Genomic DNA, 26794 nt, shown 5'->3' with positions numbered 1-26794 from the left:
AGAGCGAGGCTGGTACATAACTGAGAGGGGGGCTGGTATACATGACTGAGATGGGGCTGTGGTACATGACTGAGATGGGGCTGTGGTACATGACTGAGATGGGGCTGTGGTACATGACTGAGAGGGGGCTGTGGTACATGACTGAGAGGGGGCTGGTATACAGGACTGAGATGGGGCTGTGGTACATGACTGAGATGGGGCTGTGGTACATGACTGAGAGGGGGCTGTGGTACATGACTGAGAGGGGGCTGGTATACAGGACTGAGAGGGGGCTGGTATACAGGACTGAGAGGGGGCTGGTACATGACTCAAATGGGGCTGTGGTACATGACTGAGAGGGGGCTGGTAGATGACTGAGAGGGGGCTGGTATACATGACTGAGAGGGGGCTGGTACATGACTGAGAGGGGGCTGGTACATGACTGAGAGGGGGCTGGTACATGACTGAGAGGGGGCTGGTACATGACTCAGATGGGGCTGTGGTACATGACTGAGAGGGGGCTGTGGTACATGACTGAGAGGGGGCTGGTAGATGACTGAGAGGGGGCTGGTATACATGACTGAGAGGGGGCTGGTACATGACGGAGAGGGGGCTGGTACATGACGGAGAGGGGGCTGGTACCATGTATTGTGCTCATTGTAGGTCAAACCATTAAAAAGTAAATTTCCACGGCAGCCATTTGGGATTTTGGTCTCACAAATTTCCCCCGCCTTTAAAAAAAAAAAAATGGCTAAATTAGTTTATCAACTCTCCTAGATGACAAATCCATTGAGAAACGAAGTGCCACAGATGACCCAACTACTAGGTCCATATCGTATCATCATAATATTATTTTTTAAATCATTAGGATAAGGGTTCCCTTTATAAAGATGCATGAAAAGGCTGTATAATATACAACACCTGTAGCTCAACTGCAAAAACTGCTTTTTTTATTTGATTAGATTTATTTGGAAATTAAAAACACATCATAAATACAAATTATCTTGACCAATTTGTATTCATGAGGATATCACCTAAAAGCATTCATTAAAACACTTATTTCCAAGGTGGTCCTCAATGGAAGACATAAAAACACAGCACATATAGCCTACTCAACTGCAAATTTTTCCTCAACTGCAAAAATGTATGCCTACTTATGTATTAGCCTACAGGGGAAAACACATTCACAACAGGCAGCAAAGTTTATTTTCAGCCAAGTATGGTAATAAGGTAACTATTAGGATATATATGGTATGGATTACTTACTCTTAATAACTTCTATCTGTGGTAGCTCTAGTCTCTACCTACACAAATTGTTTTTGTGCTGTCCATTGATCATGCACCTTCACGTGGTAGGCACATTAACTGTAGGTCAAACTCCCCAAACAAACACACCATTGATTTAATTGCCATATAAATCACATACAAAGATATAACTATTACTCCTCTCTGAACATGAATATAAAACAAGAAGGTGATCTAATAACTGTGTAAACCTTATGCAATATTCATCATTGATATTTGAATACTTGAAATCTGTATGAACTGAGTAGTTAGTATCAAATGAAATAAGATGGAACAGCTCCATGCATTCATTGAATAAACAACTATTTGCTCATTACCAGTATGGTATTGTTTAAATTGTACAGCTTTTTGCACATCTTTGTCAGGGAATTCCAACAATTCTGGACCTGAATGTACCAGTTAATTGTAATCATCTCTCTCTCCTTATGTCTAGTCAAGCCAGGTTGTGGAGGAGAGAGACAGGGATGAACAGGCTATAGACTACTTTGCCCATCCTGAGCCTGCTATGATGCAGGTGTTTTTACATCACCACCCAAAACAAGATTCAGCCAAGAGTGAGGGAGTACACTGGTCCACTTGTCCATGGCACTTACTACCCAGCTTTGTAGTAGGTTGGGGGAATAGTACAGTAGGTACGCATATTTAAGGGGACCGCAAGGATGGTGTACTGGTGGGTGGTGTCCAACCGATTATAGTGGGCCGGTCTGGGCCAAAAAAAATTATGGACCTCCCTAATTTCTAAACCCTGGCTACGGCCCTGAGTACAAGCAGTTAGTAATAGTACAGGTAGTTAGTGATAGTACAGGCAGTTAATAGTACAGGTAGTTAGTAGTAGTACTGGTAGTTAATAGTACAGGTATTTAGTAATAGTACAGGTAGTTAAGAGTACAGGTAGGTAGTAATAGTAGAGATAATTAGTAATACAGACAGTTACTGAGTCTAAAAGACAGGCATTTTTCATGTGTCACCCGCTGGCAGGAGCCTCAGTCAGGACTTGTTGTTTTACCAGCTAATTGCAGCCAGTAGAGAATAACACCAAGCTCCAAGGATATATCACTGAGAAGGGTATTATCTTTCAAAGATATTTAACATGAAAGCACGTTAAGAGTATGTGGCATCATTCCTCAGCCTTAGTGCAGCAGTCACCTTGGGATCTAAGAAGCCGTGGGCCCAGGCCAGCCTAGTTAACCATGCATGCTGTGCCTGGCCTAACCTAATTAGGTGCCATCGCAATGTCAACACTGCTGCGATCGCTGCCTGATAAAAGACAAGCCTTTTCTTCCTTTTCTCACGCTGTGAGAGGGCCACAAAGAACCGGGCAAGAGAGACCCTACCATCTGCAAGCTGCCATTTTGCATTTGCGAGTGCACAGAAGCACGTTTTTGCATGCAAATCATCATCCCGCTGTCAACTTGAACAAATACGGAGTGAAATAAATCAGCTGGGTGTCGGGCTCACACAGAACATTTATTACGTCAATGAATCAAGCTAAATATCCTGAAAAGGGAGAATAGAAATCATTCTTTGGAGTTTAAACTGAAACATGGGGGTCTGTTCTTAGGGGCCAATAAGGGTTTGAGGACCACTGTCCTAGACTAGGATAACACTACACAGTGCCCGTTCAAAACATGGCCAATTGCTTGACCCTTAGTGCTGCTTGCAGTGTCGTGTTCAAAGCCTGCCCGTTCGGTGAAACATAAAGTGTGTTGTTATAATTGCACTCCCTTGTGTTCTCAGCGATACACCCGCCAATCGGGAAGTCGATGGGATGAATGGTTCTCGAGCCACAGACACGCATACACACCGGCAGAGATTCCTTCCTTTATAGTTAGATAGTTAGATAGACTTCTTCAAAGGGGAAGCCACACAGAGGATTATACACCTTGATTAGTGTATCCATCCTATAGCCCCTCTCATGCTGCGATTTTATGCTACGTGAATCCAATCCCCCTTCAAGCCTGTGTGTGTGTGTGTGTGTGTGTGTGTGTGTGTGTGTGTGTGTGTGTGTGTGTGTGTGTGTGTGTGTGTGTGTGTGTGTGTGTGTGTGTGTGTGTGTGTGTGTGTGTGTGTGTGTGTGTGTGTGTGTGTGTGTGTGTGTGTGTGTGTGCGTGCGTGCGCTCCAGTTCCATAGCAATGTATCTCATTTATCCTCACGTGTTTTACCCCCCACTTCACTGCCATTACAGCATATAAACATTTTGTGCAAAGATCCCCAATTAGGCTCAATCAAATATGGTTCCCCAAGCCCTGGTATGCAGGCAGACACACACACACACACACACACACACACACACACACCACACACACACACACACACACACACACACACACACACACACACACACACACACACACACACACACACTCGCAGAGTTACTTTTAATGTCTCGTCGAACCATTTCACTAATTCCATTTATACGGATAAATCACTTTCACAAATAGATTACCTGCTACATGCAATTCCCCCCTTTCTCTGCAAAGCTGTGGCAGGGAGCCACATCCTCCCACCGCTTCTCAGTCCATTAAAATACAGATGAGAGCGTTTTGCAGCGTGGGCCAACAGCAACGCCTCCCAGCTAATCCACTAACAAACACAAACATCAGATGAATTATCTGTAATGGAGAGGACCGCGTTTCTGGCACCGGTGGCGGAGAAAATGAAACAAAACACAGGGTTTATTTTTGTAAATATTTGGATTTCATTTTGATTCCGCTTTTCATGTACATAATTAGCTAGCAAATATAGATCTGAATGGAAATCAGTATTTTTTCCCCTTCTTCTTCAAGAGTGCTGCTCAGTGTCTTAGGTGTGCTTCCAAAACGGTGCCTTTCGGAACTGCTTTTTTCTTTTAGCATTTTCCATTTTTCCCCAAATTAGAAAGATACCGGAGGAGCTTTGATTAAAAAAAAAGTTTCTTTGCTTTCCATTTTTTTTAAGACTTTGACAATTTCATCCTTTTTTTTTTAAAGCCAGTGGGGAAGGGGGGACAAACTCACTCACAAAGCCTCGGATCCACCTGACAGGTCCAGCGGCTAAGGAGCCAAGGAAACAATGCTGCTCTGACAGGCGAATCTCTACCGTATCGGAATCTCATCTACTTAAAACACTATTTATTCTGCACACATCCTTTTAATGCCGAGTCTTGGCAGCGGTACATGAAACCCAGCACCTTAATTCCATTAGCTTGTTACTCCAATAAGTCCCAATAATCTAAAGCTAACTGCAACTCACACACAGAGCCCGAGAACACATGAGCTAGGGGCTGCTCTCTCCGGGGCATTTAATAAGACTAATAGCTTTCAAAATTTGATTCATTCCACTGATATGAAGGTAAATGGCCACATTAACCTATGCCGGCCGGGGGCGAAGTGTTTAAGCTCGCTCTATCAGGCCAGTGAAACTTGGAGCACATCTGTAGGGATGTGAAATACTGTACCACCGACTTTGAGGATCTGACGTGATTACATCACAGCATTTCTAGATAGTGGCGCTATCACTGACCAAAAGCTGTCTTGAAATGAATTGATATTTAATTCTATTCTTCTCTTGAAATGTTCTTTCTCGCACACAGGGATGGCCCTTGGTTTCCCATCGCTCTGAATGAGCCGCCCAACGCCTAATTGTGGTCCGCATACGGGGGCTAAAGCTATTGTTGATAAGAGACTGGGGCTTCTCTTTAAATGGGGCTTAGCGACTACGGCTCAAAAGACTAAGATCTTCATTTCAAAAGTGACTCCGCTTTTGTGGCTCAAAATCGCGGCGGATTCTTTAAGGACCAGATGCCCTTGGCGGGAAAAGTGCTCAAATAAAGGAGGGAGAGAGAGAATGAGAGAGAGAGAATGAGAGAGAGCGGGAAAGAGAGATGGGCTGCCGCAGATAGAAAGGGAAAGTTACAGGGATATTAGGAACATGCCAACATAGAAAGCGGCTGAGAAAGCCTGGTCCCGTAAGTCTGATCCTACGTGAGCAGAGGAGATGGGTTGAAGGGTGAGGCAGGGTGAGGGATAAGAGCCAAAGAGGATTACAGCCGTGAGACCATTGTTGTTGTGATCAGTTAAAAGCACTGGCGCCCCAATGATCCACCTGACCACTTCAACGTGCTTACGCCAATAAATCTGCTTGTAGGGGACAGCACCTTCATCAATTTTTTTTTTTTTATTAATACAAGTGGATTGACTTAATTGCTTATACGTGTGGGCCTATGTAACAATGGACAAAAAAGGGGAGTAACAAGTAGCATTCCACCACATTCCTGATTGGCGCTTTGATGCAAAAACAGATTTCCATGCAAATGGGGCTCAAGCCCCTCTTTCAATTATTGTGTGTATTACTCCATGTAACACTAAGAGGTTATATGACTATGTGTAACACTAAGATGTTATATATTACTCTGTGTAACACTAAGAGGTTATATATGACTCTGTGTAACACTAAGAGGTTATATATTACTCTGTGTAACACTAAGAGTTTATGTATTACTTCATGTACTGTCATACTAAGATGTTATGTATTACTCCATGTAACACTGAGAGGTGATTTATAACTCCATGCTTTACTTCCCTAGCTGCTTATCCATGGAAAAGTCTCAGTGTGAGGTTTAGCAGAGTTGAAGGCCAGATAAGACAGGGGGGATATAATAGGCTATGGCAACACCTAGCAGCCCACCAGCCTGGGATTTTTACCCCCCTGCAAACACTAGACACATAAATTACCTCCTTAGCAATAACAACACTGAGCGCGGGTGGCCAGAGATGGCAGAGTACGGAGCCATGAATCAGCTGGGGCTTCTGACGCTCCAACCCGTTCTCTGTTTCCACAGAAAGAAGTGTGTTTCCTACATTAACTCTCTCTTCCCTCTGCACTGTATAAATAGATAAAGATTGAGTAAGAGCTACATGACTGTGGGCAGAGGGTGGGGGTTATAAGGAAGTGGGCCCCCACTGCAGGAGGGAGATAGGGCTGTAAGGGAAGCAGACGCTGAGGTCTGCTGGTGGAGGCTTCAGCCTAGAAGGACGTGGCCTGCAGTGTGTCCTCTCCAGGGTTGGAGAGGTTACCTTCACAACCAAATCAGACACACGTGATGGATTCAAGTCAAGTCAAGTCAAGAGTTTTATTTGTCACGGCATACAAGTATACAATGAAATGCGGGTGGTCTTGGATTACTTGTTCAGCAATGTTCAGCAATGTTCAGCAATGTAATCCGGTATTTGTTTAAGTTACCGTACTTCTGGGTCACTTTGTCACCAAAATCCATAGAAGATAAGAATTTATTCCAATTCAGGGACAAACTTGAATGGTGTTATTTTCATCATCGACTATAACCATTATCAACCATAATTTCAATATATGTATAATTAGGTTAATGCTTAAAATTCTCACAATCTAAAAGCGCATTTCCCTTTAAACATGTTTCTGGGGGCGACAGCGGCTCAGAAGGCAGAGCGGTCATCTGGTGATCGGAAGGTTCCCGGTTTGATTCCAGGCCAGCTCTTCCCAGGCAGCGCGTTGAAGTGTCCTTGAGCAAGACACTTAACCCCTCATTTCTCCTGATGAGCAGGTTGGCACCTTGCATGGTTGTGTGAGTGAATGTGAGGAATAGAAAATTGTAAAGCGATTTGGATAAAAGCGCTATATAAAATGCACCATTTATAAAAAGAATCTGAGTAATCCAACTTCTAATGACCTATTTCTTTCTGTATCTCTAATGATTGTTGTTGTTTTCACAGTAAGTGTGAGACTCCCCAACCCTAATCCTCTCTCTGTCAACTGTTGGTGGAGGCGCCCTTGAAGGATTAACTATTGTTTTAGCATTGTGATTTTCATTTTAACACCTCTTTTAGCCCAAGGGAGTCCATATTCAGAAAGCTTCGCCAGAGTAGGAGTGCTGATCTGGGTCAGTGACCAGGAACATCTGTTTTTATGACCTTATTCAGACTAACAGACTGGAGCTGACTCTAGATCAGTACCCCCACTTTGAGAGGCTTTGTGAATATGGACATGAACATTATTAAAACACACTTTAATCAAAATAATTTAAATCATTTTAAGTAAAAGCTGCCGGTAAACATAATGCAATAACAGATTAGTATGGGATTATAGATAACAACAAAGTATCACCATTGGAAACCTCACCACTCCTATACATTAAACTACACAACCTCATTGCATACTACTGATAGTAGGGATCCTATTGAAACAGATCCAACCTCTAGTGAACGAGGACATGCACAAGGACTCTTGTGGCATGAAATGCACTCTAAGAACATGAGGTTATACTGTACACACCCTGTCTGAAACACACACACACAAGCATGTTACCGCAGAGTACAAGATGTCTGGCGTGGAGGCGGTATCACAAGTTAACTTGGGGTCTAAAGAACACATTCTCAATTCCCCTTTGGGACAGAGGAAGCTGAGGAACACCTCAGGGTTGGAATCGTGCCGATCAAACATTATTGATAGTTTGAGGTAATAAGCTAAACACTACGGAGCGTAGTATTGCTTCACCCATCTAATCACTACATTTTGACATTTGTCCTACAACAAACAGGACTGTGGAATGTTGATGAGGATCATTTTGGTGATGAACGGCCTAGGTATCGTCGGCGTAGGCATAACAGAGTTGGAGAAGTAATTGGTCTCTGGTAGAAATGTACGGCGCTTCAGCCAAATCCACAGTGTGCTTTCGCTCTTGGCTCGATCGGCAGCTCTGCTGCCTTTCATGCTGGAAATCACAGAATTCCCAATGTGAAACTGGGTAGAGGCATCGCCCCGTGAGAAAGCTATAGTGCCTGTTAATGAGGAGGACACCCATCAATCATAGAGAGTACGACACTAAATGTCAGACACCCTGAAGACACCCCAGTGCCAGCCCTGCTCTGGTTCTGGAAGATGGTGGTCAGAATCATGACATTAAATGGTAAATAAATGGTAAATGGTGCATTTTATATAGAGCTTTTATCCAAATCGCTTTACAATTTGTTCCTCACATTTTACCCGTTCACTCACACATTCACACACCGACGGCGGAGGCGCCCATGCAAGGTGACAACCTGCTCATCGGTAGAAATTAAGGGTTAAGTCACTTAACACTTAACTTAAGTGTCTTGCTCAAGGACACTTCGACACGCTGGGAATCGAACCGGGAATCTCTGGATTACCAGGAGACTGCTCTACCTCCCGAGCCACTGTCGCCTCGAGCCACAATAATGTTACTGGTATGTAACACAGAGGCCCACAGCAGAGATCATGAAGCAGTTGTTTTTCTATTTGAAATTATATAGAATAGAATATCTTTATTTATGAAGCACATTTTACATATACCCAAAATTCATCCTCTGCATTTAACCATCCATAGTTAGGACTAGTTAGGAGCAGTGGGCAACCATAGTCCGGCGCCCAGGGACAAACTCCAGCTGCAATGTAGCCTATGTACCTAGCGTGCATGTAGTAGTAGTGACCGTTGGTTGTTAGGGTTTAAAGGAAAACTCCAATATTTTGGGAAATTAGCTTATTTGGCATCTACCCTGGAGTTAGACAAGAAGATACATACCCTTTTTCTTCTCTGTGCATGCAGTAGGAGTAGGAAGACATGCACCGTTAGCCTAGCTTAGCGTCATTCACTGGAAGTAGGTTCCTCCATTAGCCTAGTTCCCAACGTCTTCCTACTCCTACTGCATGCACAGAGAAGAAAAAGGTATGCATCATATTGTCTAACTCCAGAGTTCCCAAAATGTTGGAGTGTTAAGATACATACCTTTTTCTTCTCTGTGCATGCAGTAGGAGTAGGAAGATGCGCACCGTTAGCCTAGCTTAGCGTCAGTCACTGGAAGTAGGTTCCTCCATTAACCTAGTTCCCAACGTCTTCCTACTCCTACTGCATGCACAGAGAAGAAAAAGGTATGCATCATATTGTCTAACTCCAGGGTAGATGGCAAATAAGCTAATTTCCCAAAATGTTGGAGTTTTCCTTTAAAGCCTAGCTAATATTGCCATTTTTATCACCATTTCCTGGTTCCAGCCAGCACAACACAAGTATACCAGTATGCAACTGTTCTATTATCTAGGACAGTGGTTCTTGAGGGGCTTCCAGGGGGTCCCCATAAAAACTAGAAATTGTTTAATTTGACTAATATTTAATTCAATTAAGTTAGCACAATGAGAATGTATACCAATGACTATTCTGATCATAGTTTTCACTCTCTCCATTGTAATCGCCCCACCTACAGTACAGACAGTTATAGCATAACTTAATCTTCTCAGATGGAGGTCCCTCAGACAAGGTCTTATCAAACGGGCGTCCCTGACCTATGACCTATCAATTTGGGGGTCCTTAACATGAAAAGGTTGAACTATGGATCTAGGGCAGCGGTTCTCAAACTACGGGTCACGACCCAAAGTGGGGTTGCGGGTAGGTGACAGTGCATTGGCAACAAAAAAATAACTCTGATCGAGTTTTCCACCTGGCAGCTGTGTGTATTTGCCATGTCTCGCCCCTTCATCAACGGAGGCCGACACACAGTATTCCAATACACATCTCACTACATCCTGCGCATGTATAATCGCGGGAGGGGGGTCTGGTCTTTTGTGTGTAACCTGGACTCGCAATGGATAGGTTTGTTGTTAGAAGTGGTGCCAGTTGGCCGCAATGAAATGGGCTCTACGCATTAACCAGCTGCTATACCACACTGAGGTGAGGTGGCTATCTCGAGGCAGAGTATTAAATCGGCTTTTTTAACTCTGAGAAGAAGCGCAGATTTTCCTTGCAGACAAAAACAACCCATTGGCAGAGAAATGTGCTGATAATGAGCTGGATTAAGAAACTCCAGGATAATCAGCGGAGATTTGGGGGTATTTACTCTGCTGGTGGCTTTGCCTTTTTGTAGAAACAGAATGTTGCAAAAAAGATTTGAAGCCCATCATCTGTAGCCACTAGAAGGGCTCATTAAACCATTTCGGAGAGAGAGCGTGGACAATTTGGATGACTGGATCAAAGATCCGTTCATTACACATGACGCAGCAGGCCTCCCACTGTCTTTCGTGTGACGAGCTACTGAAAGTCAAGTTCACTGGACAGGCCCTCGCAAAGGATATCAGTCCGGAACGAGTACCCAGTGTTGTGTAATGCTGCGCTGAGAAAGCTTGTCCCCTTCGCATCAACATACCTCTGTGAGGCAGATCTCTGCCAAAGCGCACGTGAAAGCATTTTCTTTTCATGTTCTAGCAACATATTTTGGCAAAATATGCCTCGTTTTAGAAATGTGTATACGGAAACCATTCTGTTGCTTTTGTTGATAATATAAATTAATTTCATTGATAACATAGTGCTGTAATTACATTTTATAATAAATATGCATGATCAAGTTCAACAACGTGTGCTTTTATTTTGATATTCCTTATTTCCACATTGAAATTACGCGATTATTTTTTTATAAAATGGGGTTGTGGTATAAAAAAGTTTGAGAACCCCTGATCTGGGTATACCCATGGGTTTACCGTTATGCTATGTTGCACATTCAAATTATTGTAGCCCATTTTTATTTACGCAAGAGTCTATGGCCAGAGAGTCATATAATTAAAGAATAGATTTCTGGTGACTGGTGACTCAGGTTTAATACAGTGTAGCCACACAAGACTATTGCAAACAGTAACAGAAGGGTCTACCACATAGGTGTCAAACTCATGGCCCGCGGGCCAAATGTGGCCCGCCACGTCATTTGATGTGGCCCCCAAGAGCTCTGGTTAAATATATATTTTTTTTTTAACATTAATCTTGGGTTAAAAAATAGTGGCGTTAAAAGAATTGTGGGTTAATGCGTTAATAAAGCTTTAACTTTGACAGCCTTAGTTATTACACATTCTTACACATACATGTATGTTGAACATCTGAGGTATTGATGAAGTAACAAAGGAAAAAAGCCAAAAGCACTTACTCCTCAGACATTCTTTGACAATTTTACAGCCCAAAATACAAAGAAAATCCAGGCGGAATAGGTAACAAAGGGTTGAAGAAATATTGTCTGAACTGTCAGATGCAAACTGGCTGTGTGACATAACCAAGCATCTCGCTCAATTGAATAAGAAGCTGTAGGGACGCAAACAAGTCCCACCCAAAACTTGACCAATATAGTTGTGAACTGAGACAACCCTTATTTTGTTATTTTTGAGTACAGTTACAGTTGTGTGTTCATGCAGACACATAATAGCAATTTCATTACGAATTGAAAATGGGGGACCCTGATGTAAACAAGTCGAAAGTCTTTCTCTGGTCTGCATCCCCTTAACAATTGTGTGTATTGAGCTGTACTGTACTGTACCCATTCTGCAATCTGTTAATTAAAGTTAATTAAACTATCTTCCATTAGTTGGATGTATGGCCTCTGCAAGATTGTGTGCAGCCATTTGTTTTTGTAACATCTGCTACATCTGTCCCACGTGTTCTTTGCAGCTCACAGTTGTTAGTTCTGCCCCTCTTGACTGTGACAAAAAGGTTTTCAACAAACTTAATGTCATAGCTTGTATTTGATGATATTCTTCTTTGTTATTTAGTTGAATGGTTTGATCATTGATTGATGGAGTAATATGGGGTTCTGATAAACTAAAATTATTTGTTAAAATAACATAAGCTAACATATATTTTTACATCTATGCAAAATGTATAACTTGAATAAGTAATAAATACAGAAACAACATGTTTAACAATATGTAAATGAGTAGCTACATTTATTTTACATTACATTAACATTTATACGGTCTTTGGCCCTTTGAGGGCAACCATAATGCTGATGTTGCCCTCTGTGGAAATGAGTTTGACACCCCTGTTCTACCACCTCCCAGCCCAATCTTGCTTAAGATATGTAAATAATGTACTAATCGACCACAGGAAAAAGGTACATATTGTATGTTATGTTATGTTATAGCTAGGGGTGTAACGGTACACAAAAACCACGGTTCGGTACGTCCCTCGGTTTTGAAGTCACGGTTCGGTATGGGTTTTCGGTACATTGGGGGAAAGTTTGGCTTTCCATGTTCCACTCAGGGGTGATGTAGTGTGCAGTAACTAATTGTACTTGTAGGGCTGTCAATAGGGCTGAAATTAATAATGGACTTGTTCAAATATATATATAATAATAATTATATTAGATTGTGAAAAAAACAGCCCCCGGTGGTGGGCAGTCGTTAGTGGTTAACATACTGTTGTATTTGTTTGGTACACAGCTGTACTGAACCTAAGGTCCAGTACTGAAACGGTTCGGTACGGATACGTGTACCTTTACACCCCTAGTTATAGCCATAAGTAATATGTTGACGTATTTACGCATGTAATATGTACGTGTTACATATATTACATATTCAAAATTGTTTTACTTTTAATGTTTTCAGAACACTTTCGAGGTTCCCCTACTAGGGCGCTCACATAGGAGGCAAGTGCCTTTACCTTAAGACTACCGAGAGTCGAGACACACTTTTCCAATAGCCTCGCCCAAACCCTAACCTTAGCCACACTGTTTAAACTAACCATAACCCTAACCCTAACCACACTGTTACCTTAAACTAACCATAACCATCGAACCATCGAACAATACTCTAACCCTAACTTTATATATTAACCATAACCTTTAATTGTTAAAACGAACCATAGGTATTGCTAGGTTTGTATCAGGGTGTCTGGGTGGTTTAGTCTAGTGGCGATAGCACTTTTGCACGACCACAATTATTCTTGGTTCGACTGATCCTGGTCGTGGTGTATGTTTTGGACTCTTGCCAATACAAAACGTAAAAAAAAATATTATATTACATACAAGACGTAAATATATTACTTATGGCTATAACAAAACGTACATTATGCACCTTTTTCCCTGTGGTCGATTAGTACTTTATTTACATTTTCTGATGAGACTGTGTTTCACCGCCATACCTACCTCCTGCTTTGTCTTCCAGAGCCCCTGGCCAGCTGTGTGGTATATGGGGGAGCATTGTGGGCGCCTCCAGGGGGGGGCTGAGAGAGACCACTCCACTATGTACCAGCCTGGAAGGCTCTCAGGCAGCCATGATGTGCCTTTAGTCCCCCCATCCAATCTGGCCACCTCATCTCAGCCATCCATCTCTCAGTGCTCCCTGGCTGCCTGTGTGCCCACTGCAGCCTCTCACATTACAATGGAGCCAGGCCTCAATAGCCGTTGCTCAAGAGAGCAGACCCATCTGGACAGCAGGGAGGGGGGGGGGGAGGAGAGAGAGAGAGAGAGAGGGGGGGGGGGGGGGGGGGTATTTATTTCTATAAAATCAATCATTAAAAAAGAAATAAAATCCAAACTGATTCACTCATATCAAGCCTGTATTTTAAAATGGCATGGCAGCAGTGTCTAGTAGCTACTGTTGTTATGACGGTGTTCATTATTAAACGCTCACCGTTTTTAGATGAACTCGTTTCTATGATGATAACCAAGCAACTGGCAGAGCTCTGTACTCAGTTCCCGATTCTACATCGTGATAATAATCTCATCATGAGAGTGAACTCGCTATATATAATGCAGGCTCACTCCGGCTCGGGGTCACACCCCTGTCTGTCTTTGGGGTCGGACAATAATAACTAAACATGCAAACCACGCCCCGCAGGATCGATGTTGATACAAGAGTGCAGCTCCGCTGGTTTATGTGTACACTGCTGCACGCGACAGGCGCGTGGCGGCTCCATCACGACAAAAGGCGCACTACTGCGCCGCGGCGCGCAGCCTCTGGGACGGATGGAGACTCCACGTTTATTCGCTGCGAACCGGGTCGGTGCTGCTGCTGCTGCTTCGAACGGACGCGCGTTTCTTTGTAAGACAGGGGGAATCAAATGTCTCCAGACCTCATTAGGACCAGTGCGGTCGGCGTATAGGCAACGGAGATGGGCTCATTTTAAACAGACGGCGTACATTTAAATGCAGTGAAGGAAAACTTGTCAAAGCCACTGCAGGCAAAATGCAAAGCAAAATTACCTATTGTTAAAAATAACCTATTGTAAAACCTATTCATTGAAGGCTGAAAATGTTGCATTTCACTTTGATTTCATGAAAAGAAGTCAGACTATTGGCAGACTATTAGCTTTTACGTCTCGGAACTGTTCATTTCAGGAAGCAAATTTATTTTGAACAGTTATAACTTTTCATTTGATCATTTAATAAGCAACGCTGAGTTCATTTAACGTTCACAGAATGCTCTGACTGTGTCGGTCTCGACGCGCGGAGCTCCGGTGCAGCTGCAGGGCGCTGGATCAACAGTTGAAGCAGCGCAGACAGTGCGACGCCGCGGCGGCGGGGCTTCACTTCACTTCAGCTGGTTGGCAGCTCCGCTTTGTTTTCCAAACCGTATCTCCTGAACCCAAACTAATAGGTTGGTGACCGGGAAGGAGAGAGGGGAACTTTTATTTGTTCGGTGAGCTTGAGGAATGTCTTTGAGCGGGTGTCAAACATAGAAGCTTCAAAATTACTTATAGCCTACTTAGTACTTTCCTCGCATATGCTCTTTGGGAGGGGGGGGGGGGTCGCCTAGTTGTAGCCTAAACTTTTTTATTTGTATCTAAACTGTTCTATAGGCTTAATTAACACGGCGTGATGATGGGCAGATGTGTTCTTCCTTATCTCGCTCTCTCTCTCTCTCTCTCACACACATATTTTGTGGAACTCTACTATAATGCTGCCAGAAACCATAGCCTTTCGTGTCTATTCTTTAACATCTGCAAAGAAAAAGAGCGATCTTGTTCCAACACCGATGTAACTGAAGACATGCTAATCGATGCAGGTGTGCGGGCCCCGGAGCGCCGCCGGAGGAACCGAGGTGACGGATCGCATTCCGATCTCCTCGCGTTCGGCCCCATTGATCAGCTGAGACCTCTCGCTGACTGACAGCCCTCGTCGCCATGGCAGCCGCCTCAGCGGCGCCGCGAGGACTGGCTCCAGGGCTGCTGTGAATGGGGTGACGTCACGTGGCTGGCGCCAGAGAGTCTGCTCGGTCGAGAGAGAGAGAGCGCGAGAGAGAGAGAGAGGGAGAGAGCGCGCGAGAGAGAGAGAGAGCTGCCTCTGCTTTGCTCTCTATTCTGTACCGGCGCGCTCCGGTGCCAATTCATCACCTGTCAAGCATCCGTCAGGGTGACATGCGAAATGTACACAGCTGTGAGAGAAAAAGGACGAGGAGAGAAAATGGAAAAATCCTATTGCACCAGATGTGGACACGACTGCAGGAATTCCAGATCGTATTAGAGATGCATAAAGAGATCCTCAAATAGCGTATAGAACTTGTCTGGCCGCTTAATAGTTTGGCGCAGAGTATGGGTGCCGCATACAATAATTGTTAGACTAGAAGTCTTTATTTGTCATGCAGTTTAACACACACACGCGAGATCAATGAGAATAGAAGTAGAGGATTGCCTATACAGTCAGAGGGTATTTCAGTTTAGTTGTAATTTATTTGATCATTATTGTTCATTATTTCTTAGCTATATGAGTCGGTATACAGGGGTACAGAAATGGCTGCTGCCAATGCCTATATAACTTATAAGTTATAATATAAGTGAGTGAGTCGTTTTTCATCTCTACCAGTTTATGCCTCTCAGGGCTGCAAGCAGTGTCCCACATTGCTTTTCTTTCCTCCATTACAAATGATTAGGCTCTACTTAATTATACTATATATAACTTTTTTTTGTTTCCTTCAGCCTATAGTTTAATTCTGTAAAATATTGAAATATTTAATCTCTTCCATTATTTTTGTAGTAGAATAGGTCTTCGTGCTTCTCGGGAAGCTTAATGTAGGTTATGCCTCGAGGCCATTTGTCAGTGACCTTTTCGGCGCCTCTTTAAAAATGCATTGATTTCGTGATGAAATGTAATCCACAAAGCAAAACGAGCACAGCACCACAATATAGCCCACCACCGCCCCGGGGCAATTAGCTCGTGCCAGCCGGGGCAATCAGTTGGTGCAGCGGCATCAAGCCCTGCACGCCGAGGAGCCCCGGTGCGCGCAGCGCGCAGCTGAAGAATGGAGCGTGTCATTTTATACAAACAAATGGTTCATTTCTACAACATTAAAGTGTCAATAGTATTTAATCACTCCTCGACTCGGTCAGATCATGTGAAAGCCACCCTTCCTCCCACCCCAAGCAATACTTTGATTAAATGAATTATGACATTTCCAAATCAGCTGTCATCATTCAGGTGCACGGTTTTACCCTCGCACGGTTGCAGCTGGTCTCCGGTGCTTCTCTTGTATGATGTGCGCGCAATCACTCACAGCCACCCTATAGTCTTTACCCAACAGATCAACCCATGCAGCGTATTGTGTCCACTTCCAAACTCATATCCCTGTATGCACAATCATTTCAGTCAGGGCTCAAATTACAAATTAGTGTCAATTATAATTCCCATTACACAACCAGCTACTCCATAAGGCCATGAGGCACCAGACAATAAACTTCGATGTTATGGAATGTTGTGTCATAGAAATGTCTCATAAGCATAAGAACTTGACAAATAAATAATAGCATATATTCGGGCAACTTTTAAATTGTGCATCCCTATATTGCAATTTTCCAAATAGATCACATTTAATTACAAAACAGTTGGGTCACGGTGGCATGTTGACAGTAAAGGAATGTAGGAAGGAATGCATAGTTTGGCCTGAATTAAAACGTGATATAATTAACTTTAAGTATTTGCCTAAATAAAGATGGTAGATATCGGAGTTGGTGCGCAACAGCGTCAGTTGGTGTGCTTAAAAAGAATAGGCTATAATTGTATATATATATTTTTTTTATATACTTGTTTTATATGGCATTTTCTGAGGGAGGAAACGTATCCTTCGTGTTCCACTTAAGCATTGCTTTCTTTACCTACAGCGGACACGCACACAGGTTTGCCTGGTCTGGTGCGAATTACGAATCATTAATTTTGTTGATCAGAAACAGGTAAGGGCTCAATTTTCCAAATTGCCCACCGGAGCTGAGGCGCGCCGCCGGTGCCGCCTCCGACACGCGTTGCTACTGGTAACGCGGAAGATAAGGGCGGGCCTTCAGGGTGGAAAGCGAAATAAGCCAATGGTGAAGCAACACTGTGATGATTGTCACAGTGGGCTCGTCCAATCAGCGCAAAGGAAACCCCTGCGTCGCATCCCCAGCCTGGTCGCTATATAAAGGGCACTGACAGCTCCGTAATCCAGTCTGGTCGCTCAACGATCCGTCTGCTATAGGGGGAAAAAAAGAGAAAAGAAGAAGCTAAACATTGACACAACAAACCTCTCAACTATTTAACACTTGACAACATGAAAGCAATAAGCCCCGTCAGGTCTTTCCGGAAGAACAGCGCGTCTCTGTCAGAGCACTCTCTGGGGATCTCTCGGAGCAAGACGCCCGTGGACGACCCGCTCAGCCTGCTGTACAACATGAACGACTGCTACTCCAAGCTGAAGGAGCTGGTGCCCAGCATCCCGCAGAACAAGAACGTTAGCAAGATGGAAATCCTGCAGCATGTCATCGACTACATTCTGGACCTGCAGATCGCGCTGGACTCCAATGTCGCAATAACAAGCCTGCATCACCCGCGGCCGGGGGGCCAGGCGCCCCCGAGGACCCCCCTGACCACCCTGAACACCGACATCAGCATCTTGTCGTTACAGGTAATTATTATTATTATAATAACGCATGTGTAATGAACACCGTGGTTATAGTTTCTAACAACGTGTTTGAATTGAACGATGTTGTTATAGGAAACGTTTGTGGTTCTTCTTCTTGGCCGCGCCGCGCACGCATTTCCGTGCGTCTTAGTAACATATATCTATGCAATTATGGTCTGGTGTGATAACAAATCGTTGAGAAAGGAAAATAGGAATTGTTTTGAACATTATTTTTGTCCACATACAACGGACAATGCATTCGAGTGGTATTAATAATATTCCAATGCTAAGCATTTGATTTGGATGATGCATATTTTAGTCTCCCCAAAAATGACGTTTTGTTTGTTTTTCAGACCCCGGAGTTGCCATCGGAGCTGATGACAGATGACAGCCGGACTCTGCATCGTTAAAGCGGTAAGTAGGCTGCTGTCCTCCTGGCTGCTCTGCGTGCTGCTCAGCCTGCCTCCCGGTCTGTCTCAGCCTGCCTCCCGGTCTGTCTCAGCCTGCCTCCCGGTCTGTCTCAGCCTGCCTCCCGGTCTGTCTGCCGGGAGCAGAGTGGAATAGAATTACCATCCATTTGTTCACCGCGCTGGACGTGTTGTCCTTTCACGTTGCTATAATGGCCCAATATGTTTGCATGGAATGCATTGCAAATGGCAAATGGAATATATGTGTTGCTGCTCCTCTCGCAAGCTGACGAGGTTATGTATTATTAAGGGGCGTCTCGGGGCTCCCGCTATACCCTCTTGTGTTATTATAATGAAGAGCATCTGTAAACGTAACAGAAAATAATGGTTGTTTGGATTCTACTACAACTCCGATGTCTGCACATAATTGGTGTAAGAAGAGGGTATAGGCGCCAGCTGAAGAGCAATTACGCTGATTCCTCCCCAGATTGTAGGCTGGAGTTGTGAGAAAGTGCGCTTTGTGTATAGTGTACATCTGGAGCGCAGGGTTTGCTCAGTATCGGAGTGTTTGGTTAAATGGTACAACTGCGGCTTCCTCCGTGGCGCCAGTCTGTCCGGATCTCTGCCCTGTTTGCATTTTCTAAACACACGCCTCTCTTTCTCAATCTTTTGCAGGTGTTTGGTCAAGACACAAAATACACAGGACCTGGGAGCAGGACTTTCCCCCTCACCTCTTGTCCTCGGGCCTGGATTTTCTCCTGAAATTGAATCAAGAGACTTTGCTCATAAAAGGACAATCTATGTGCTGTGTTTTTTTTTTTCCTGTTCGGACACTCATTATTTAACTTTAGACTTTTTACTTTTGGCCCTTTCTGGAAAATGGAAGGCTCGTTATATTCCCGACAGTGGGAGAAAAACAAGAGATTATTGTCACAAGGATTTGCCCTGTTATACCCCCTTTGTTGAAGTCTTCGCTTTTTTGCGGAGGTGGAACGTGAATAGAAGGCTTGGTTAGTTACTGTATAAAGTTTAGTCTTGTCTTGTCAGAATTGTTGGCACATGAAGGACTGGACGGTGTAAAAAGAAAAAACAGAAAAAGCAACACAAAAAAACAAGTGAAATGAAAGAATGAAACCTTGTGAACTCTTATCGGAGTTTTATCTTGTATAGTTGCAGGAATTTCACATTTCTGCAAAAGTGTAATGCTGTACTTAATTATGCTGAAACTTTTTATAAAAGTAATGTAAATTGTACCTTTTTTATACAAAAAATAAATCCAATGCATTATTTGAACATGTGTCTTTGAAAGCCGACAGAACTGCTTGAAAAATGTAACTATTTGAATGAAGGGGAACGGTAATTAATATATCAACATGGTTCTATCATCACTAGGGTCCTGTGTTTGTCGAACCCCTGCGTAAACAGTGAACCGTGTGTAATTTTTTTGTTATAGAACGTTAGTTACTTTAGGGCATAGTGGGGATTTGGGGAATATGATGCAAAGAGCCGTGAATATAATATAAGCTTAGACTTTTTTAATATCATGGATGTCTGCGATGGTTCTTCAGTGAAGCAAGGTTTTCAACGCTGTCTGTCAATCCTGTGCGTGATTTCCGCAACTCGCACCAGTTATCTCCACTGACCGACTTCTGATGACAGAGGTCACCTGCACATTATTACCAAAACACTGCACGCATATCAGCCGATCTAAACTGCAGCGAACGTGGCTGTTCTGACACACACATGCACATTGTATGCATTTAAACCTAAACATAATGCGTGTAACAACATTATAGGCTAGTATCAAATGGGGATTATTGTATAGGCCTAATAAAATAAAAGGGTCCATTTAGAATAACTCTTGGCCCCAGACGTGCTAGACTGCCTACTCCAGTGGTACCTATACCTGGGTATGTTCTGATACCATAGCCGGGGACACTACACTCTTACTTTCTCTTCCAAGCTATGTAAATAGGATTAAACGGTTTACTGTGACAGCCTGAGCCATTGGTTTTTAAGCAGCAGGCCACATTCTGACTGGCTAAGATCTTACGTATCAATTGCTTCACTGAGAACAGCCACATATCTATAACCCTTCTTGTGAAAGCTTCTTCAGGCCTAATTCAGTTGTGCGCACTATTAGACCTATATAGGAAAACAATAATTTAGGCAACAAGGATGGCTTTGGAGCCAATTGCCCTGGTACTGTCAGGTCCGTTCCAGATAATGTGGGGTATTGGGTCAGTCGAGCGTACCGTGGTGTTTGGCAAATGAACACATCTGTCGACTCAACCCTCTCCACTTCCCAAGTTAAAAGTCCCTACCATCGTATAGTTGACAACGGCAGCCACACGGCCATGTCGGTGTGTCGCCTACAGCAGGTTTATATGGAGTGTGCGCCACCTACTGGTGGAAGTCAACGGTCCGGAGGAAAGACACCACACCACTGTTTGTTTTTCTCAAAGCGTTTTGTTTTCAAGCATAAAAGAAAACTGTAAACTTACAAATAAAATTCACCAATTATAAAATATATTTAACGTTTAGCAAAATGAGCTCTGAATAAAAAATTATGTATTCGATTTATCAAGAAATGTGCTTTTCATTCACTTTAAACTATAAGGCACCAAAGAAAACACTGCTGTATAAATAATGTCATTTTCTTTTAATGAAATAATATCCTTGCTGGGGTGGGGAAATTGATAGAGTTTGACTGGAATTCTGTTGCTAGGAAACAGTTTGGACCCAAAATGTATTTCCTGTCAGTTATTGCATTAGCAAACATCGGACCAGGAAATAAACCTGGGTCCTTTTACAATGTCATTGTCACGTTGAAACTGTCTATAAGTGAGAGGAGAGGAAGGAGGAGACCAGGATTGAAAGAGTCCAAATAGCCAAAATGTTTTATTGATTCAGAAAACACAATATAACAACACACTTTGGAGAAAGTAGACTACAGTAGCCTATTGTGCATGCAGTAACATCGCTCATCACAGAAATACATTAACGCTACAAATCACCACACTTCACATTACTTCAACTCTTCAACTGTCAAATACAGCACAGCACAATCAGTAGGTTTTTAAGGACAAACCTTCTTTTACATGACAAATCTTGTATTTTTAATTATCTTTTCAGTACACGATGCTTTCAGCCATCTCTTTTCATTCACTTAACATACAATGTAAACACACAACATTACATCGATAAAATACCACCATCGTCACCGCACCCCCAAACACAACATTCACACGTGAACATGTCACTTCACAATCTGCCACTGCACTGATCCGGGATGGCAGGCCATTATGTATACGGTGGTAGAAACGGACCTGCGTTAAGCGCACTCCCAATTTGATCTCAAACCCTGCCCTCTTTTCTCAACCCTCCAATCACAACTGTCGGGTTTGAGAAGGGTCAATTTGACTTCTTGTCAAATTCTTTGTATAATAATACAAATTTGATATCAAATGTATTAATGACATGTATCCTGAGATGTATGTTGTAATATGTATAGGCATGGCTGTGTTATCACTACCCAAGTAATTAAAGCTTATTGTATGATTTGGCAATAAAGGGTAATTCCCCTTATTTCACAGCAATGTGTCCTACATTTTCTTCATACCAGTAACACAACAATCTTACTCTACACCTTTTTAAAACAGCTTTTTTGGATGACCTGGTTTTTGGTAAGAAATCACATCATTATTAACAACAACAACACAACACCAACAACAACAACAACAACAGAGTCTCTTACTAGAGACTCTAAACTTCAACCAGTTGAACAAGGTTTCTCTTACAGGGAGTGATGACCTGTGACGCCTCTCTGACGTCTCTCTCAAAGGACGCTCTCTCGCTCATCCCCCAGTGAGATGGTCCTCAGGTTCTGGTTCTGGTGGATGGTGGCGGCCGTGGTGGTGGTGTTGGCGTCGGTGCTAGCAGAGCCTGGGGTGATGATGATAGACGATGGGATGGAGGAGGTGGACTCTGGGTCATCCCTGACGGCCTGCTGCTGGCTGTTGTTGGTGTTGGTGTTGGTGGAGGCGTTGTTGTTGTTGAGGGTGGTGTCGCTGGGCGTACGGTTGAGGTTACCGACCCCACTGCAAGGCCATCCTTCGTCCGGGCTGCTGGCCATCAGGCTGGCCTCGGACGGAGCCTCGGAGCAGATGGACATGCGGGCCACGGCAGCGTCCTGCAGGCCACTCAGGCTGCTGGGGAGGAGCTCCCTCTTCTTCACCAGGCCCTCCAGCTCCAGCTCCAACACGCTGGGCTTCGCTTCTTCTTCGTCTTCTTCTCTCCCATCGCCTTCTCCTTCGGCCTCCTCCAGCGACCGGTCTGAGGAGCTGTCGCCCGAACGCATCCCAGAGTCGGACGAGTCCTTCTTATCCAGGAGGAGTTGGGCGAGGAAGCCGGGCTTGGCCAGTGGCCCGCCGGGCGGGGAGGCTCTCTCCCTGTGGAGGAGGGGGGTGGTGTTGTCAGCCTCCTCCGGGCCAGAGTCCTCGTCACTGGGCTCCTTGTGGTAGCACGGCCTGGCCCCCTTCACCCTGGAGCGCGGGGTCTTGGAGGAGATGCTGTGGTCCAGCTTCTCATCCTCTTCGCTGATGGGATCCAGGGCCTGGGCATCGGCCCCTGGGGGGAATTCCGGGGCGTCGCTGGGCTTGGAGCCTCTCTTGGTGAAGGGCTTGCGGCTGTCCTGGTCACTTCCATCCTTGGCCTGGGAAATGAGAGCAGGGTTCAGTGGATAGATCAGTGAATAAAGTAGTACAGGTCTCAGAGCTGGAGGCATCCTGTCACTACTGTATGTGCCAATAAAGATAAAGACTATACAGTCAGTAAGTAATTAAGCAGATGCGTTGTGATACATCATCCCCTTAATATAAGACTTTAGCTACTAGTGTTTGTCACGATACCAACATTTGGACTTTGATACAGATACCAGCCAAGTATCGTGATACCAAGTATCACGATGCCGGTTCTAAAAATTATACCGCGGCAAAAACGTAAAACATCTGGAATATAATTAGATGACAGAACATGGAACATTCTTTATACAATATTTTGGTGCTGTTAAATCTTAAATAACAAAACTATTCTGTTAAAGCTTCTAAGCTATATACAGTTGTGTGTATTATGTGTTATCTCTCCACTCCACGCTGTTCTCTTGCACAGGAGATACGATTATTTAAAAATATATATATATACATAATAAATCAATATCTTCCTTTTGAATAAAATAGGCTCAGAAATCAGTATTGTTAAAGCTAATTAGCCTAGTCCATGTAGAGTAGTCTATATCAAGTCTATACACAAACAAAACTCATGCACGTGCGTGAAATATTTATCATCATCAACTATCCAATTAGTTTTTATAGTGAAACGTTTGGCTACTTAAAATCATTGAACATACAGAGAGACACAGAGAGAGAGAGAGAGAGAGAGAGAGTGAGAGTGAGAGTGAGAGTGAGAGTGAGAGTGAGAGTGAGAGTGAGAGTGAGAGTGAGAGTGAGAGTGAGAGAGAGAGAGAGAGAGAGAGAGAGTTTTGGCTCAGCTATTCCCATTCCTCACAGTTTGAAAACAAACCCTATCTTCGCCCAGACTCCGCTGAGCGGCTCGAGGATTAACTGTTTTGGGACCAGCTTGGTTGACATTAGCAGCTAATGTTAGTTTAGGTCATCAGACTATCAGCTTGATATAATCGTTACTATAATGGTTGTGCTCCTAAATCATTTTTCAGATTCCATTTCACACACAATGTTTGTCACAAAAGCACGTGAAACACTGGCAACGCTCGATTCCTGGCTTTAGACAGAATCATGAACAGACAATGTGGAAAATGCCTTGGTGTGTGTTCACCCGACACGCCAACTACGCAAAGCATGTGCGCTCTCTCTCTCACTCACACACTCACACAGCTCCGATCACGCATCTACTCAACCCATAGAAAAGATGGCATCAGGCTATTATTCTAAAAGTATTGATATTAAAATCGTATCTTGGACCGTTGTTAACGGCTGTGTATCGCAATACATTTCTAGTATCGGTGTATCGTGCAACCCTATTAGCTACAGTGCAGTACAGTTAGCTACACGCCAGATTAATCATGACCTTACTTTTAAAGTTTATCATATCAATAACCTCACTAATCTTAGAACATTGTGCCATTCTTCTGGGAAACTCAAAGCCATACCATTAAAAACCAGACCTGAATTCTATCATCAGTGTTACCACATCTGGAAGTATTTTTGTTGTTAGTTGTTAACATTAGTAAGTTACTACATCAGTTCTGTGCCTCCGGATACTTCAGTAATGCAGCATGATAACTTGGAAGCAGGTAACCCCGACCGTCCACCCACCCCTTTGTCATCGGTGCTGGCAGCCTGGAGGAACTGTCCGGGGTGGGGCTGGACGGGCCTCTCTCCTCCACTGCCGGACATGTCCAGCTGGGTCATCTGACCGATGTACTCCCGGTAGGCATCGCGGTACTCGGCCTGCTGCTTGTCGGTCAGCTTGCAGATGTCGTTGGAGGATTCCTGGGAGTTGAGGCTCGACATGCTCGAGGTGCGGTGGCTCGCCACCTGATGGGGCGGTGGGGAGGTTTGTATTGGTATGTGGACGGATTACGGACAGTATCGACACTCTAAACCGACCCAAATTCATTACCTGTTGCAATGTTTGCAAATGCAATAAATACACTGTTCCCTAGCAACAGAATTCCAGCATTGAAATGCTATCAATAATGCATTGTGCTTTATATTAATTATAATACTTATTGATGACATATTGTATATACCGTAATTCCTCTAATAGTAACCCCGGCTTGTATTTGTTTCAACTGTAGCGTGTACCAGGCTTGTATTAGGAGGAGGCCTGTATAAGAGGGAGGCCTATATTTCAAATTTTCAAACGGATCATAATGAATAAATCAACATTTTGTGTCAGTTTGAACCCAGTAAAATGTACTGGGTTCATTTATTGAAACCAAGTACTGTATGAAATAGTAAACAGTGCAATTACAGGTGGTCACTGGTCATTTCAACGTTTTCAAAGTGAAATCAAGTAACTAGCTCAGTATGCAGCTCAGTATATTAGTAACCCGGCTTGTATTAGGAGGCCGGCTTATAATTGCTTAGCTCAAGAGCGCACCCGGCCATTAATAGAGACCCGGCTTGTATTTGAGACCCGGTTACTATTAGAGGAATTACGGTATAAAGATATGTTATGAATTTATGATTCATTATTATACTTATATCAATCGAGTAGTGTCTATTGGAGTATTGATTATAATGGCATCAATTGGTGTTTTCAATGTAATATCATTTGCATTCCAAATAGATAATGAGACTGTACAGAGCAATAGTAAGCCTGTTACAGCTGTAGATTTGTGAGTATGTGTTTGAGGGTTTTTGCCAGTTGAGAGCAATGAGGGCAAAAATACAGAGGCCCCTTAACACCTTTGGTGTGGTGTGGTGTGGCGTGGCGTGGCGTGGTGTGGTGTGGTGTGTGTGTGTATGTGTGTGTGTGTGTGTGTGTATGTGTGTGTGTGTGTGTGTGTGTGTGTGTGTGTGTGTGTGTGTGTGTGTGTGTGTTTTTTAAGACAGCCAGGCTCAAGAGCAGCCTCTCTCTGCTCGCACCAAAACCACATGCTAATGTCAAACCGCTGAGGTCACCAACACAGGCTATATGGGCGCTTATAGCAGATGGCGTGTGATCATGTGACAGTTTGAGGGTTTAGATGTCCTGGGGAGATGTCCTCCTGTGTTTGCGCGTTTGACGCTTTCACACAAATACATCTATTGTATATCCTCAAATACAATTCTATTGCTTATCTCTCTTGCGTGCATGCGTGCTTGCGTGTGTGCGTGTGTGCATGTGTGCCATGCATACACACAATGCACGTCTGTGTGTCCATGTAGTTGTATGCCTATAAGCGTTTGCTTCTCTTTTGTGACCCCAGCTGAATTAAACCAGATGCTTTTTTCAAAATGGCCACTGTTCAGCAGCTACACAGCGTGAAGTGCCATTAAGTGAAAGTAAAGAATAGGCCTCCCCACTGTATCACCTCCGCACTGTGATCACTGTGTTACTGACCGGCCAGGGTGGGTTTGCACTGTGATCACTGTGTTACTGACCGGCCAGGGTGGGTTTGCACTGTGATCACTGTGTTACTGACCGGCCAGGGTGGGTTTGCACTGTGATCACTGTGTTACTGACCGGCCAGGGTGGGTTTGCACTGTGATCACTGTGTTACTGACCGGCCAGGGTGGGTTTGCACTGTGATCACTGTGTTACTGACCGGCCAGGGTGGGTTTGCACTGTGATCACTGTGTTACTGACCGGCCAGGGTGGGTTTGCACTGTAATCACTGTGTTACTGACCGGCCAGGGTGGGTTTGCACTGTAATCACTGTGTTACTGACCGGCCAGGGTGGGTTTGCACTGTGATCACTGTGTTACTGACC

The 26794-nt window shown here is 43.9% G+C and overlaps 2 protein-coding genes across 4 annotated transcripts in view; one reads left to right on the top strand and one right to left on the bottom strand.

Moving 5' to 3' along the window:
* The first annotated feature begins 17465 nt into the window (after positions 1 to 17465).
* On the top strand, positions 17466 to 19625 carry id2a (inhibitor of DNA binding 2a). Its single transcript, XM_084310620.1, has 3 exons — positions 17466 to 17932; positions 18283 to 18343; positions 19012 to 19625. The coding sequence occupies exons 1-2, from the start codon at positions 17579 to 17581 to the stop codon at positions 18337 to 18339; spliced, it is 411 nt and encodes a 136-aa protein (XP_084166746.1). The 5' UTR covers positions 17466 to 17578; the 3' UTR covers positions 18340 to 18343; positions 19012 to 19625.
* The window catches only part of kidins220a (kinase D-interacting substrate 220a), a 128180-nt gene continuing 120713 nt past the window's right edge, over positions 19328 to 26794 (bottom strand). For all 3 annotated transcript variants that reach the window (XM_084310617.1, XM_084310619.1, XM_084310618.1), the window contains 2 exons: positions 24690 to 24911; positions 19328 to 23050 (listed from right to left, as the gene is read on the bottom strand). In XM_084310617.1, coding sequence (XP_084166743.1) covers positions 22175 to 23050; positions 24690 to 24911 — 1098 coding nt within the window. In that variant the 3' untranslated portion in view covers positions 19328 to 22174. The remainder of the gene's footprint in view (positions 23051 to 24689; positions 24912 to 26794) is intronic.

This window comes from Notolepis coatsorum (genome assembly GCF_963971535.1).
Source record: "Notolepis coatsorum genome assembly, chromosome: 3".
Lineage (NCBI taxonomy): Eukaryota > Metazoa > Chordata > Actinopteri > Aulopiformes > Paralepididae > Notolepis > Notolepis coatsorum.
The sequence above is the reverse complement of the archived record's forward strand: the minus strand, read 5'-3'. Positions and strand labels throughout refer to the sequence as shown.

What these genes read in the sequence shown, in the direction of transcription:
- id2a (XM_084310620.1), top strand. Translation starts at nt 17,579, where the DNA reads ATGAAAGCAATAAGCCCCGTCAGGTCTTTCCGGAAGAACAGCGCGTCT. An exon ending in TCAGCATCTTGTCGTTACAG is followed by an intron (nt 17,933 to 18,282) that starts GTAATTATTATT and finishes TTTGTTTTTCAG; the next exon opens with ACCCCGGAGTTGCCATCGGA.